Here is a 16,095-nt window from a genome sequence, read left to right as displayed (position 1 = left end):
AACACGGATTACAATAAATATATAGTTCCTCCTACTTTGCAATCTGATGTTCCGTTTAACAATAATTTTAGCAATGAGAATCATAATTATATGGTTTTATGAAATAAATATTATGATTTTATGAACTATATTTTTAAGTTACATTAAGAATATTTTTCATAGTAAAAAGCACTATTCTATATGTTTGGCGCCTCAGGATACTATAAATTATAGTGAAATTATGGTTATTTCAACTATATTTTTCTATCAGTGTACTTGACCATAAGATGAAAATCTGTAATGCCATGACGTACGACAATGATTGTTCGTAACAAAGATCCAGTTTCACCAACGTTGTTCAAGCTGAGCTTAATTCATTCTTTGTCTCTTTCCAACTGTTACTTTAGAACGAGACAAACGTGAATTAGACTAAGATTAAAGTTAAGCGACGTTTGGTGAAACCGGGCCTGAGATTGAAAGAAATGTCAGCTCACCCTTGTGGTCCAGAAGCAAAAAAAAAACTCGCAAAGTCCAAGTCGGTATAAATTAGCTATCAAGAAATATATATTCGTTGAGTGTTAAACGCATGACGAGCTTGCACTCAAGTCATAAGGATAAATACATCGATATTTATTCCACCGATACGACAATTTCTCGTTTGTCGTTCGATTGAAAAAATCTGGGCATCGATAACTGTAATAATTCATAGACAAACTCCCTGCAAAGCACAGTATATATTGTTATCTGTTATTGAAAATAATTTTTCATATCGCCATTCGTATCGCCGTCTCTCATAATCTCTTTGCAGCGGTTTAGTTCTTTTATTTGGTTTTTCTATGAATCTGAGGTATCGGCGCCTGCAGCAGTGCACGTCTGTAAAATCGCGCGTACAACGATAACATTTGAACTTCGCGGAGTTCGTTGGCATAATTTTGCCGCCTATCTTTATTGCGCTTACGTAAGATCGCGGTTAATTTGGAGTTCAGCGTTAACCGTGAAATTAATCCGACGCGCTTGCTTATCAGCGCGCGCGAAGTCACAATTGGCTTCGCGCGCATCGAGTCTTTCTCGAGGCTGCCGCGGAATTGAATCGAAGGACATGCCCACAACAGAACAACATATTTACATACAAAATACACGCCATTTATTTTGCAAGTATCGCGAAGGTTCTCGCCGGAAACAGCTCATTACCGACTTCGTTAAAAACACACTATCGCAACGCCGGACTTCTTTATCTGCCATTTCTGAACTAAGGCTCTTTATCGGCCTATTGTAAAATACGAGTGGAAATTTAATGAAACGAAAACAGGTCAATGTGTAATTTCTAGGCTAACCGCGCAAGATTAATCGACGTTTTCGACGTTTAGCAAATGCGAGAGACTAAAGAAATAACGAAGAAACAATTTTTCTCAAATCGCCTCCAGCCGAAGGCAGGACGGTTTAGACAAAATCAATATTTAATCGCAATCGGACGTCTGTAATGAACCTTCGGGCCTAAGAGTTGGTCGAATTGGCCTTGGACGACGCTGTCCTATGTTCTATCGCGCGCGCATTTAACACTCGCGTGTTCTGGACACAGCTACTGGATGCAGCGATGCGTAGATTTAAACGTCAGCCGCAGTCGCCGGTGTCGAAAATAGACTCCGGCCCGGGTGCGTCTAATAGAAGCGTGTGCCACGTCAAGCTTTATCGGGTCTCTTTCTTCGTCTTTCAGGATATGCATGGGTTACACTGGCTACGAACGATGCCTACTCCCTGGGGGCGCTGGTCCTGGCGCACTCGCTACGCCGGGTCGGCACCAAGTACGAGCTGGCCTGTCTGGTCACTCCCGGAGTCACGGCGACCATGAGGTATCGTCCTTGCCCAAGTTTAGTACTCCCTAGTAGCACAGTGCATTGGCTAAACATTGGCTGAACATTGACCCAATGTTGGTTATATTAAAAATGCATTAGCCGATATTGTGCAACGTAAAACCAATATTGGCCATGGAATAAATGTAAATATTGCACGATAATTATATAATATTAGACTTATTGGAAGTGCAGTGGCCAATATTTGCAATGTAATAAGCAACCCCGTAAGCAAACTGATAGCAGATTGTAGGCAGACTGGCAACAGATTTCATCAGAACATTTCAGCAGATTGATATCATCGGTGTCCGCATTCAGCCTGTGTTCTGCCGCCAGAGTTTGCTGACAAGTTCGGACAGCATTGTCGGCAGAAACCTAGCAGGATCGGCGTGGCAGTTTGATGGCAGATTGGTGACAAAAACTGAGCAGGATCTGCCGTATAAGGACAACGTCCCACTGACAATGAGCAGAATATGCGAAAACGGAATCAGCGGATGGCCAATCACAAGATCATTCTGATAGAACCCTTTCTAAATTTTTTTCGAAACGGTCTTGTGATTGGCGATCCGCTGATTCCATTTTCGCGTATTCTGCTCCATGGGACATGGAGCCCTAATTTATATTTTTTACAGTTTTTGTTCCTTTCATTACAAAAATAAAAATAAATAAATAGTACTTTAAGATCTCTACACACTCGTAGACAAGAGTGCAAGGAAGCTCATTTCAGCACTTCAAAAAGTTGACCAGGACATCTCATGTGGAAGTTAATTTATAATGCCGCGTGTGGTTTTCTTCTTACGAGAAAGTGTTCTACCGCATGTCCATCTAGCGAGAACGTTACGCTACTAAACGATAGAGTTTGCTCCGTTTTGTTACTAATCTGTCGACAAATTGTGTCAGCAGATTCTGCTCGGTTTCGGCTGCAATCTGTCGCCATGTTGCGTGATCAGGATCTGCTCGATTTCTGCCGCTAATCTGCTATCTAAACATGTTATCAAGGTCTGTTATATTTCTGTTGATGTTCTGCCAACATCATGTAAAATATCAGAGCCTGTATCAAATTTGTAGTTTTTCTGTCGACAAAATTTAGAAACAGAGTTTTCTGAAATCTGTTCTCTACAGGCTTGGCTGTCTGGGAATATTAAACCAATCCCAGATAGCACAAGACGCTCCTATGGACATTTTAAGAATATTCTTCAAGAATATTTGGAATATTCCACAGGCCATTCTTATATATTTATCTTCTGTTCGTGGAACATTCGACTGGTACTATTATAAATCTTTTTCGAATGGAAATAGAATAATCTATCGAATATAGCGTGTCGGTTATATATGGTATGATCACAGGTCTCACTGCCTTTTGCATAAGATAAGTGTATTACACAATAAACAATGTGCAATACATAAACTCGATGAATATTAAAAAATTATTCCAAAGACATTCATGACGAATATTCTAAAAACGTTCTCTATTATGAATATATGATTTCTAATTGTAATAATCTATGTGCAGGGTGTCCCATTTCTCAAAAACTAAGCCCAGCAAACAAAAATGTTTCAGACAAAAGTTGTTGATATTAATTAGTAGAATAAGATAGTATAATAAACAATAGGGGGTTCCATTTAAAAAAGTAAAGGTGACCTTTACGTGACCTTCAAGCAACTATTCAAGGTCAAATTAATGACACCGTCTTATGCCCCCCTCGAAACCATACAACTTTTGTCTGAAACATTTTTGTTTGCCGGGCTTAGTTTTTGAGATATTTTACTGTCCAAGTTAAACTGGGACACCCTGCATATTTATAGACTATTCGATTGGAATATTTTAAAATTAAGAATATTTGCGACGCGTAATGAGCGTTTTTTTTCTTGCGCCAGGGAAAAATTGTCAGCAGTATTCTCCTTGGTGCAGGAAGTCAATGTTCTCGACTCGAAGGACGAGGCGAACCTGGCCTTGCTGGCCAGGCCAGAGTTGGGCATCACTTTTACCAAGTTGCACTGTTGGAGGCTGACTCAGTACGAGAAGTGTGTATTCGTTGACGCAGACGCGCTTGTGAGTAACGCGAAATTTTATTTAAATTATATTTAAATATATTCACCGTGTACTCTCTTCATGTTACATTTTATTTACATAAAAAAAAACCGAAGTTAAAATTTAAATTGGAATTGTAATTAAGGCTTTTATGCTGCATTTTCTGCTGTAATATGATTGAAAAGCGAGCTACATATTGTTTAATATTAAAGACAAGATGACACGCGGTATAAAAGACACGGAGTCGAAATCATTACAGGGGAATCTATCAGGACGCTGTAGGTACGTTTAATGTTTTTAGGTCGTACGAAATTGCGACGAGTTATTCGAGCGAGAGGAATTATCGGCCGCGGCCGACGTCGGATGGCCCGATTGCTTCAATTCCGGAGTGTTCGTATTCAGGCCGTCTCAACAAACGTTCGCGTCAATCACCGCGTTTGCCGCCGCCAAGGGCTCGTTCGACGGCGGCGATCAAGGCTTGCTGAACATGTACTTCAGCGACTGGGCCACGAAGGACATCTCCAAGCACCTACCGTTCATCTACAATATGTGCTCCACCGCGACGTATTCCTATCTTCCCGCATTTAAACAGTAAGCGCACGCGCTCTCCTTCGACCCGCCACGTTTAAGTCCCCCCCCCCCCTTACGTTCTCTAATTGTTGGTTTGCATCCTAGATTCGGCGACGACGTGAGAATAATACACTTTATCGGCATAACGAAACCGTGGTTACAGTATTTCGATACCCTGACCGGCACCGTCCAGCCGCCATCGGGATCAGTCCACTTGCAACCGCTGTTGCAACTGTGGTGGAACTTATTCTGCGAGCGAGTGCATCCCCAACTGTCGCCCTCGATGGTAAGCTTGACCGATAATTAACACGTTTTAACACAGTATGCATTTATTACGCTAAAGTGATACTTCTAAACTGACACACTCGAAGTGCATACCTATTTTTTGTTTCACTAAAGTTTATATTTCTAATAAAGAGTCAATGACAATGACATGTGAATAACGTGCTCTTGCTCACTTTACACCTGTGCATTTGCCTGCAAAAAGTAACGATACCGCAGTTTCTCTCTTACGCTCGTGCATTTGTTTTACAAGCAAAGCAGTGAGCAATTATATTCAATTATAAACAAGACGAGGGTAAGATACTCTTATATACGCGTCTCTACTGCTTGTAGTTTCCCAGTAGATTATTTTCCATAGTTTTACTGTTATTATTTGAAATAAATAGGATTCACTTTTGTTGCGTACACGCGATGCAAATTACGATGTAATTTTGAGAGAGTTTTATCGTCACGAATCTTTGAGAATTATTGATATTGAATTTTACTGGCGAATATCAGAATTGCATCGAGTTCGCGGTCTTTTTGTAAATATAGTTATTACACAGCTGAAATTTCTCGAAATGCTTGCATTTTCTAAATGACTTTTTTTAATGCTGTATGGAAGCTGCTTGCGTGGTAGCATTTGAAAATAGAATCATAGCTGCGTTTTTTTTCGCTGCCTCTTTATATGATTTAAAGTGTGTAAATTTCTTTGCACTTTAAATATATTTTGAACCCGTGATTCTCCAGAGAGAATCCCTATAATATTTCGTAGGGTTCAAGATATATTCTTGATTTGCCTTTTCTTTTTGTACATATTTACAGTGCATATTAATAGCTGCATATGATTTTACATCTACTTTCATGACGTACGATTCTGAAAATATCAAGTATTTTCAGCGGAATGCAATGAGAATTTATGCATACACTTTTTATCCCATAACAGCTCAAACGAATAATGCGGCTATTAATACGACGGATTTTTCTAGTATTAAACCAGTGTCTATTTTTTTTCTCTGATCTCTGTTCTTTCTAACTCATACACTTGTAACTCGTGTAAAAGTTCAATTTGGTCGCTATGTACAATAATTTAATTGCATTATTCGTAATATCTGTAATGGATGGGTCGAGCATGAATGTTATTCGTGTGGCATTTTGAAGCGGTTGATACAAGAACTTGTTTTATTTAACGGTGAAATAACATTATCGCTACCGTGTAATGTCGTCAAACGTGTACATAATATGGAAGACATGACGCTGTAAGAAAAATGGACACTGTCAAACTTAGTTCGATACTAACCGATCGAGTGTGCATTTTTCTGTTTTGGCATGATGCTTGCATAGGCCACCAGCACATTGGCTCCAATTTGGCACGCATTTACTCCTCCGTCCTATGTACCCCCCTTTCCCAAGATCTCCGATGCGACAGACCGCAACACGCACAGCTCTCGGATGCCGGATTTCTCCGAGTTTAAAGATCCCTGGGAGGAATATTCTCCGCGAAACGATCCACTTTCGGCCGACGATAGCGCAACGAGTGATAAGGGCGAGAACTGTTACTGCGGAATGAAATACGAAGGAGCGGACGCTGCTCGTCAAGGCGATCGCAGCGCGGCCCAACTCGCGCACGATCAACAATTTCAGCAACAGCATTCTTCTTATACACCCGTTCAAGCGTACGACCAACATCAAGAGCACGCGACTTCTCATCCCGGAGAGAATCGCGATCAAGAGCAGCACAGTGAACATCATCACTGGCAGCAACGCAGCGAGCAGAGACACCCCGTTGAACAGCACCAGCGTAATGAACAGTGGACTGAACAGAGACATCAGCATGCGCAGCACCAGCATCACGAGCAAAGGTATCCTAATGAGCAGCAACATTACAACGAGCAAAGACAATATAGCGAGCATCACCAGTTTCATCAACATGACTGGCACAGAAGTAAGGCGGACGATCATCATCAGCATCGACCGGTTCAAGAATTGTTACAATCCGCCGAGATGAGGCACGAGACTCGCGCGCAGCATCACGATAATCAAACTAGTCATCGAAATGCGGACCATCCGAGTCACATTGTTCCTCACAACCAGTCCCAGCGTACCGATAATCAAGATGCTCGGGACGACTTGGCATCTCATTGCTTTCGATGCAACGAAAAGAGTAGCGAGCAGGCGTTGGAGGCTGCGAATGAGCAGACAGACGCGCGGAGAATCGATTTCCTTCCTCCCCCTCCCGCACCTTGTACAGATCTCCACAATGTAGCCACGCGATCTGACCCGAATGTAACGGAACATCTAGACAATGCAAATGTAAGTAATTGTTCCCATATCCTTTTTCTTTTCTGAATTCGAGTCGAATATATTATCACTGTACGCCTCCGTACATATCTCTGAGAACGCATCCGCTTCTCACTTTGTTAAAAGAGAAAGATTACGAACAGCATCATGATAATTGTACTGCTGTAAAAGCAACGTTTTTCTTGTGCCATCTGTATATTCATTATTTATTTCGATGATGCTTGGGACATTACTTGCACTTTTATTGGGAATACTTGTTCGATATGTGTAACATCATTGAAAATTGTCTGCCACTTATTTATTACGTTACAAAGTTTCATTCCACATAGTAGAGATTGCAATGCAGACTGTAAATACAAATAATTCCGTTTATTTTCTGGGAAACGTAACAGTTTTGTCAATTTATCTTTGCGTGCACTAACCCGTATTACTTACACATTGTACAATATATTGCGACACGTGCATCCTATTTTAAAGTGTTCTCCATGTAAGTAGCACCAGCTTGTTGTATCGTACGTACACGTGATTTGTCTTGAGGAATGCAGAAGAGATAAAATTGCTTGAAAAACCGCTCGTGTGTTTATCGTGCTGTCATTAAGCGATTCTTCGACGTTGCGAGCGGGTGTGAAATGAAGGAACATCTTTATTAATTGCACAGGCGGGTATCGCCGGCGCTCTGGCTCAACTGACGTTGGGCGAGGCGAGGAGCGTCGAGCAAGTGGCCCTGGAGGAGCACATGAGGAAGCAGAGCTGGGAGCAAGGGCAGATCGACTATTTGGGTCGCGACAGCTTTGACAACATATGGAAGAAGATCTGCGAGACGCTCTCCTTCGCGCCGCAACGACAACCAACTCCGCCTAAAGAGGTAACTTAATGTCGGATAATATATTATATTTGTCGTAATGAGCTGAGAAATTACCGTATACGACTCGAAACATCTCTGAATTTAATTGCGATTCTAACGTAAAGTAAGAAAAAGCAATTTTAACTTTATTTATGCATTTTGTAAATAGTAACGGGAAAAGTCTAGCTAAAGACTTTAAAAGTACCTTAATCTAGCAATAATGCTAAGCTATAGCTTACGCTAGAATCGCAATTAAATTCAGAGACAGTTATTTTCAGCCGTTTAAACAGTTAGCTCTAAAAAAAAAGTTGCACGAGCAACGGTGAATTCTATCTTGCTGATGAGTAATTCATACAATGAATATTCGTAGGACACCGCTACTTTGAAGACTACTGCGAAAGAGACTGCTACAAAAGAGACTGCCGTGAGAGAGACCGCTGACGCATCTGCAGATGTCAAAGTGGATAAACCAGCCGGTACGTCTCCTTCTTGCACATGAAATCACGTTACCGTATTAAATTAAAATTGTAAGAAATATTTGAAGCGCACTTACGAATTACAAGTAAGCATATATCATAAATTAAAATACTTCATGCACGCAGATATTGAAATAACGACACGACATCTGGCTCGAACGAGCACCGCTCGCCGATCGTCGAATTAATTAAAGAAATGCGAGATGTAACTTTTTGGAATAATTTGATGTGCTCTTACGATGCAAAGCCATTAACTGTTTCCTCGAGTATGCTTTGCGGTTTTTGTTTGTTTTTTTCGTTCCACTTAATACAGCATGCGATAATCATAGTTACGATTAATGCGATTTCATAGTACGAATCGAAGACGTCGAGCGATTAAAAATCGATACGCTTAAATTGATACGCGAATTCGTTGCGATATATACGAAACCGATATACTTTTGTTAATGCAATTTATCTAGTTTGAGTGTTTGTGAAACAGGAACAGAGGACAGCAACTAACAGATCCCGGCGCCATAGCATTGCTGCGTCTTGTATTGTCGTTTTGCTTTAATGGGGTAAATATTTTACGTACTCACACACGAAACAACACGTTCTGACCTCTTTCTTTTTTTATCCTGTACTACAGAATTGTCAAAAATGATGCAGTCTGTTAATCTTATTGCTAGATTAAGTACTTTTAAAGTTTTTAGCCGAGTTCTTTTCGTTACTGTTTACACAAATGCATAAATAAAATTTAAGTGGCTTCTTTTACTTTACGTTGGAAATTTTTTTAGCTTGTTCACACAACAGATTCTTTGGAAACAACATACGTTTAAATCAAGTGAACTGTACGTGTCTCCAACATATTTTTAAAGCTGTGTACATAATTGATTTATTAAATGAAATGTATGTAAATACGAACAAAATGTGTGAGGTACAATCTAATACGAATACTCTGAAAATTGTTACTTTACGCTTTTTTGTATGACTAGCACGCCTTTATAAATCATAGTTGTGTACTAATTAAACATTTCGCATCAAACATAGCTGCTTTAACCCGCTGATATAATCGGCTTTTGTTAATTCTTTTGACAAGCTGTCATGCATTACATGTGCAAAATATCGAGCTGTATCCATCATATGCTTTGTATGCTTTATGTTAACAACGAGCACATGAGCGTTATTTATAATTCACATGCGGAATCATATACATCTGGTCTACCGAAATGCTTAGCAAATGTATATTATTATTAATGGTTGTTTGTTCATGGTTTACCCGCACATTGTACCGTTCAAACTCGTGGTACATTTCGATGTGTTGGTACGGAATCGGATTTTCTCATCGTGATCGTCATTCATGGCTTGTTCTACCTAAAACTAGAGATGTAAATGTATCCATACATATGCGATCCTTTCATTATTAATCGATAATTTGATAATTTCACTTCTATTTAAGTTAATAAAAAAAAAAGACGGTCTCTATTCACCGTACCAAAATTTTTGCACGATTTCTTCATTCGATTCTTTAGAATAGTTCCTTCTGTACGCGTTTGTTTGATCGCATTTACACCTGTCACTTCCGTTTTTTCTTCATCCAGTTGAAGCGGACAAGGATCCAATGCAAACTCTAGTATGCGAGGTTTCCAAAGAGGAGAAGCTTTCGGCGACGCAAATCCCCGAGCAGAAAGCACCCGCGTTATCCTCCGAGAAAAGTATCACGGTAGAAGCTGCCGAGGCGAAAGTACCCAGCGAGCCGGCACAATTGGCAGACGCTTGTGCGAAACCGACGACCGAGCCAAAAGATGTAAAGTCGTGCGAAATCTGTACCGAAGTGCCTGCGCCGCAGCCACCGGCGGAATCGCTGCCCGCGAGAACAACCGCGGAGCAATGCGTGCTCGCGAGTCCGCAGGAAGCGGCGCCTCAAGGCGTGAGTCTTTTCCTCGAGGCAAAGGAACCGCCACAAGTTGACTCGCAAACGTCCCTCTTGACTTGTAGCTTGCCTGTGCAAGAAGCAGCTACGCCGGTCACGCAAACCGGCGGCACCGAGTTAGCGTTCGAGGCGAAACCGGAGACCCCGGCTGCTCAAGACGCGACGCAACCCGCAGCTCCGATTAGCTTGGGCAGTCCGCAGGTCATCGCCATAGCTTCTCCCGTAGCGAGCGAAACGCCAGTAGAAGACATTGCGAAACGTGCAGTCGAATTCGCGCCCGACGTAACGCAGCCTCTCACGATAGACCCGAGCGAGCGGCACGCGGAGATGCTGTTAGCGGCTTCCGAGATCTCCACTGTGAGCCCCGTGCCTATTCAGGTGGCGGAGTCGGTTCTTCAGGCTGAGCCCAAGGAGTCCGTGTTGGGCGCAGCTGTGGCCGTGAGCGATCAAGCGATCGCTACGACGGTCACAGCCGTGCACGAGTCCACGGACGTCGTTCCTGCGCCGATCCCGATGGAGTCCGTTCAGTTGAACGGGTCAGCCTGCGAAGTCGAGAGATGCGGTGACGTCATGAGAGATGCGGCTCTGGTCCCCGGTCTACCGGAAAAGACCGATGCTCCTACTGAGGCGGCCAAGGAATCAGCGAGCGACTTGGTTACCATCAAAGAACTGCCATCAGAGGCACTGCCGGCTATTGAAGGCGAGATATTAACCAGTAGCGGCGTGGTGCCCTCAGAAACATCATCCGTGAAAGAATCAGCGGAACAGGTTACGAGAACAGAAGCGGCAGAAGCGAAGCCTTCAGAACAGATTGTAAAGACCGAAACGGTGGAGGCGAAGCCCGCGGAACAGATGGGAGAGGCAGAAGTGCAGCCTCCGGGGCAGATTACGAAGACGGAAGCGGTTGCGAAACAAGCGGAGACGGCCGTGCCAGCTGAAACAACAGAATCAACATCTACCGAACGAGCCGCCGAAGTAGCGGAAACCGCTGCCGAAGTGGCGAGGCCGCCGAGCGAGGTTCCGGAGTCGCCGATCGCCGAGCAGAGTTCGCCGATGGAAGGACCCATTGAAGCGAAGCCGCCGAACGTCCCGTCGACGCCGACGGTCACCGAGGCCACGCCGCCGACCAGTCCGTCCGCGGAGAGCGCGCAGGAGACGGAGGAGGCGGTCGCGAAGAAGAGCTTGAAGAAGTCCGACTCGACGGACGGCGCCGAGGGGGAGGGCGCGGACAAGAAGGCGGGGAAGAAGACGGTGAAGAAGGTGACGAAGAAGCCGAAGAAGCCCGAAGAGGCGGCGCCCTCGGCCGCGGCGGAGGGCGCCGCCGCGGACGGCTCTCAGGGCAAGGCGAAGAAGCCCGTGAAGACAACGAAGAAGACCGGCACGAAGGGCCTGGAGGCCGACACGAGCGTGCCGGAGACACCGCCGCCGCCGACCACGTCGGCCGCGCCTGTTCCGCCCAAGCGGAAGACAAAGGGCCCGATCGGCAAGAAACCCGAGACGGAGGAGTAGCCGGTCGATCCAAGCCGACAAATGGTCTCGAACAGCGCCGGGAGTCTGAGAGGCCGGAAGACGTTCGAGGGGAAGAAGAAGAAGAAGAAGAAGCCTTCAAACGTGTGCGCGCTGAGCATCTCAAGAGGAGAACTTTAATCCTTTCGAGACTTCGCGTTCTTAGAAGACTAAGTATTTCCGCGCATGCTCTTTTTTTACGATTTTCCCGAGATAAAAGATTCGCCGTGAGATTCCCGATCGGTGATCTTTACCAGCTGCAAAGTGTAGTAGTCACGAAGTGTAGTCGCGACATAGTCCAAACGCTGTCTCGGAAGGATTGAAGGGTCCCGTCAGAAGATCGCACTCGCTAGTCTGTTACGGTTTTTCCTTTTTTTTTATACTTTTAATATAATATATATATCTCGCGAGAGTTTCTATATCGCCGTTGAGCTTCGATACCGCGCCCGCACCGCGGGGGTATCGAGCGATACCGAGAGTTTAAGAGCCGCGTTAAATACTCCACCTGTCCTTTTCTTTTAATTAACGAAATACTCGCTTCTCTCCCCCTCCCCCCTGTGGCTTGTTCCTACCTGTTTGTAATTATCGTTTCCTCGAATCAACGTTGCTCGGGACGAGGGTCTCGCACGTCTTGAAACGACGACGAGCCTGTGGTCTCGAGCGACGTGAGTTCGAGTGTCTTGTCGCGAGCGAGCATTTGCATATTTGTTATTCGCTTCAACGAATCCGATGATGGAGCCTGTCGCGAGAAGGAAAGCGGGGGATCACCATCTGTGATTGATTCTGTTGCGCGAGGGTACGCTTTTCTTTTACGCGATTCGAACGCGGCGTCAGGATCGTGTCGCCGGTGCCATGCAGTCCGATGCTTCTGAGACCACCGACGAGGGAGAGAAAGAGAGAGAGAGAGCCCTATGTTTTATTTACACGTGTGCGTGTGTGAGTGTGTGTGAGCGTGTGTGTGTTTACAGTGCACGGAGTCCTATCATAACTGCATCGATCGAGCGAGACGATAAATGAAAGGAAGGTCCACTTGCCTCGCGGAATCAATAATCAATAATTATTGTAATGTCATCAGGAAACGAGAGGCAGAGCGAGAGAGTCGGAGAGCAATGCTAATTTATTATACGCCACGAGAGCATTATAAGCAATACGAGAATGGCAACTGAGATATTACGTGAGAGATCTGAGCGGCTCATCTTTTGTATACTCAAATATATTATATATTATATATATTATATATTAAATTATATTTTTCAGTGTGTATTTTTACTCTGTCTTGTTGATACTTCTGAAAAAAAGATAAAGATGTTTCGCCTTATCCACATGTATGTATAAATAACAAATTTCTTACTCTAATTTAGATTTAAGCAGGTCAAACGGTTCTTTCTCAAGTGCACGGGGTATCGATCTGTCCGGAAGAGCCACGCAACTCGCTGCAAAATAGCATAACGCAACTGAAAGCTTTTTAATAATGATGAAGAGAAAAAGGCTTTGCCGATCCGTTCGCGGGAAGTAAGTTGTAGGAGATACTCCAAAGACGCAGTGTAAGATTTGTAACGAGACTTATCGCCAATAAAACACGTGTCGTCAATGAGGAACGTTATATTATTATTGAAAAATTATCAGCGGGTAAATTAATCACTGGGGAATTTATATTAATTTGTACAACCAGCTTCAGTTCCAGTTTTATTATAAGCGTAAGATACGAGGAAAGACTTGAGCCTCAAGTCTAAAAAATTAAGTTATTAGTTGAAGACATTTGACTAAAGAAGAAACGCATGTTAATTCCTTAGTACAGTCTTGGAAGAAGTGAATGGTCGAGGTTTCAGCGACTTGAGGCGCGCGTGTATAAATTCCAATTAGGAAAGAAATAACATTCCGTTAATTATATTAATATGCATCCTCCGGTTCTAGTTTTATTATAAACGTAAAAGATACAGGGATGGACTTGAGCCTCAAGTCAGAAAATAAAGTTGTTGAAGGCATTTGACTAAAGAAGAAACGCATGTTAATTCCTTAGTAACAGTCTTGGGAGAAGTAAATGGTCGAGGTTTTAGCGACTTGAGGCGCGCGCGTGTATAAATTCCAATTAGGAAAGAAATAACATTCCGTTAATTATGTTAATATGCACCCTCCGGTTCTAGTTTTATTATAAACGTAAAAGATACAGGGATAGACTTGAGCCTCAAGTCAGAAAATAAAGTTGTTGAAGGCATTTGACTAAAGAAGAAACGCATGTTAATTCCTTAGTAACAGTCTTGGGAGAAGTAATTAAATGGTCGAGGTTTTAACGATTTGGGGCGCGCGTGTATAAATTCCAATTAGGAAAGAAGTAACATTCCGTTAATTATATTAATATGCACCCTCCGGTTCTAGTTTTATTATAAACGTAAAAGATACAGGGATAGACTTGAGCCTCAAGTCAGAAAATAAAGTTGTTGAAGGCATTTGACTAAAGAAGAAACGCATATGTTAATTCCTTAGTAACAGTCTTGGGAGAAGTAAATGGTCGAGGTTTTAGGCGCGCGCGTGTATAAATTCCAATTAGGAAAGAAATAACATTCCGTTAATTATATTAATATGCACCCTCCGGTTCTAGTTTTATTATAAACGTAAAAGATACGTAGGGATGGACTTGAGCCTCAAGTCAGAAAATAAAGTTGTTGAAGGCATTTGACTAAAGAAGAAACGCATATATGTTAATTCCTTAGTAACAGTCTTGGGAGAAATAAATGGTCGAGGTTTTAGGCGCGCGCGTGTATAAATTCCAATTAGGAAAGAAATAAAATTCCGTTAATTATATTAATATGTACAACAGCTTCGGTTTAAATTTTATTATGAGCATAAAAGATACGAGGACAGGACTTAGCAGACTTAAACATCAAGTCTAGAAACAAATTGTTAGCTGAAGACATTTAATTAAAGAAGAAATCGGGGGGGAATGATGTAATTTCTTTACAGTTATAGTCCCCGAAGAAATAAATGATCGATTGGTTTGGCGACTTCAGGCGCGCTTTATACATTCCAACTAGGAAAGAAATTAAATTTCGTAAATTTATCTCGATGGCAATCGACGTAATTTAACGCCGCTAAAAAGTAATCGAAAACGGAGTCTCTCGCGCGAGGGACCTCCGCTTCTGCGCGGCGGAGCGCGCAGGTGTAGACGGGTGCAGCACCGCCGGGGGGCAGCAATGGCCGCCGGTGGCGCAGTGGTGCGCCGCGAGTGACAGATACGCGACGGATCCGCATCTCGAGCGCCGCATCGTCCCCGGGGTGTCCGCGCGGCTGTCTCGCGCGAGCGATAGAATGCCCGTTCCCGTCTGAAGTAACGAGCGCGCGCGAGAGAGAAAGAGGAGGCCAAGAGTGTTCGTGCGCGCGTGCGTGCGTGCGTGTGTGTGTGTTGTGTTACGCTTACGAGCGAGCGCGCGCGAGCGAGAACGACAGAGAGAGAGAGAGAGAGAAAGATAGGGAGCGAGCGGTGCGGCAACCCGCCACTGTCCCCGGCGCCGGTGGGATGATCAAGGATATGGCGGACGATGAGGCCATACAGGCCACCAACGACGACGCCAGCGAGTGCAAGCGGTACGCGGTGCAGCTCGGCTACTGGTGCGACCCGTTCATCAGCCTGTTCGTGAAGCAGACCGCGCGGAAGGCGCCCGAGATCAATCGCGGCTACTACGCCAGAGTCAAGGGCATCGAGCTCTTCGTCGACAAGTTCCTCAAGGTGAGCGCCGAGGCGCTACGCACGCCGCGCGGGGCTCCCCTCTCCGCCGCCCCCTCCCCCGACGTTCCCTTCGATTTTTCCTCGCCTCGCGGGCTCTTTCCACCCCCTTCTCGCCCTTCTGCCGCCGCGCGTCTCGCCGACGGTCGAAGGGAACGGTACCGTCGGCCCGCGGCACCACGGAGGAGTCGCTCTCGTCCCCTCTCGGCTCTGCACCTTCTGCACCCTCCGCGCCTCTTCCCGCCTCGAGTCGAGACGCGCGAGAGAAATCTACCGCCCCCGTGCCTCCTGCGGCTCCTCGCGCCCTCGGTGCACATCCGTTTTGTCGCCGCGCGTGAAAGATACACGCGAGTGCACGGATTTATCTGTCGCGAACGCGGAAGAGGCAGGTGGGTGCAGCTGAGACGAGCGCGGACCCCCTCGCGGCGAGTCTAACCTCTAGAACGCAAGTCGGAAACAATCGGGCAAGGGGGGGATGACGGAGAAGGAGCGAGAGAGAAGAAGGGGGGGGGGCGAATACAGCTGATCCGGGCGGCAGGGACGTGTCGCGGCGGAAACCTTGACCCGACGGCGGCCGAGGCTCTGTCCTAATTCCCGTGAGATTTCCCGCTTTCGTCGCGGCGGCCAGCCGATATATAGGTCA

General features: G+C 44.6%; 2 protein-coding genes across 6 annotated transcripts in view; both read left to right on the top strand.

Annotated features, from left to right (window-relative positions):
- Nucleotides 1-13,329, top strand: part of LOC105562929 (nascent polypeptide-associated complex subunit alpha, muscle-specific form) — a 24,343-nt gene extending 11,014 nt beyond the window's left edge. The window contains exons 2-10 of one of the 5 annotated variants that reach the window (XR_001009000.1): nt 1,694-1,829; nt 3,708-3,882; nt 4,163-4,452; nt 4,537-4,717; nt 6,037-7,005; nt 7,652-7,858; nt 8,208-8,313; nt 8,795-8,870; nt 9,090-9,263. Coding sequence is in view for 4 of the 5 variants with exons in the window: in XM_012014115.1 (XP_011869505.1) it covers nt 1,694-1,829; nt 3,708-3,882; nt 4,163-4,452; nt 4,537-4,717; nt 6,037-7,005; nt 7,652-7,858; nt 8,208-8,313; nt 9,894-11,734 (3,905 nt within the window). In the remaining variant the exon portion in view is untranslated. Of the gene's footprint in view, nt 1-1,693; nt 1,830-3,707; nt 3,883-4,162; nt 4,453-4,536; nt 4,718-6,036; nt 7,006-7,651; nt 7,859-8,207; nt 8,314-8,794; nt 9,264-9,893 lie in introns of those variants that run through there. The other 4 variants (XM_012014115.1, XM_012014118.1, XM_012014117.1 and 1 more) reach the window with 4 other exon arrangements.
- Nucleotides 13,330-15,130: 1,801 nt separating this feature from the next.
- Nucleotides 15,131-16,095, top strand: part of LOC105562927 (leucine carboxyl methyltransferase 1) — a 6,892-nt gene continuing 5,927 nt past the window's right edge. The window contains exon 1 of the mRNA XM_012014113.1: nt 15,131-15,455. Within this exon, the coding sequence (XP_011869503.1) occupies nt 15,246-15,455 (210 nt within the window). The 5' untranslated portion in view covers nt 15,131-15,245. The remainder of the gene's footprint in view (nt 15,456-16,095) is intronic.

The sequence above is a fragment of the Vollenhovia emeryi genome, unplaced genomic scaffold (assembly GCF_000949405.1).
Source record: "Vollenhovia emeryi isolate VEMERY1.0 unplaced genomic scaffold, V.emery_V1.0 DF939182.1, whole genome shotgun sequence".
NCBI classification, from domain to species: Eukaryota; Metazoa; Arthropoda; class Insecta; order Hymenoptera; family Formicidae; genus Vollenhovia; species Vollenhovia emeryi.
Note: the sequence above shows the minus strand (reverse complement) of the source record. Positions and strands in the feature narration are given on the sequence as shown.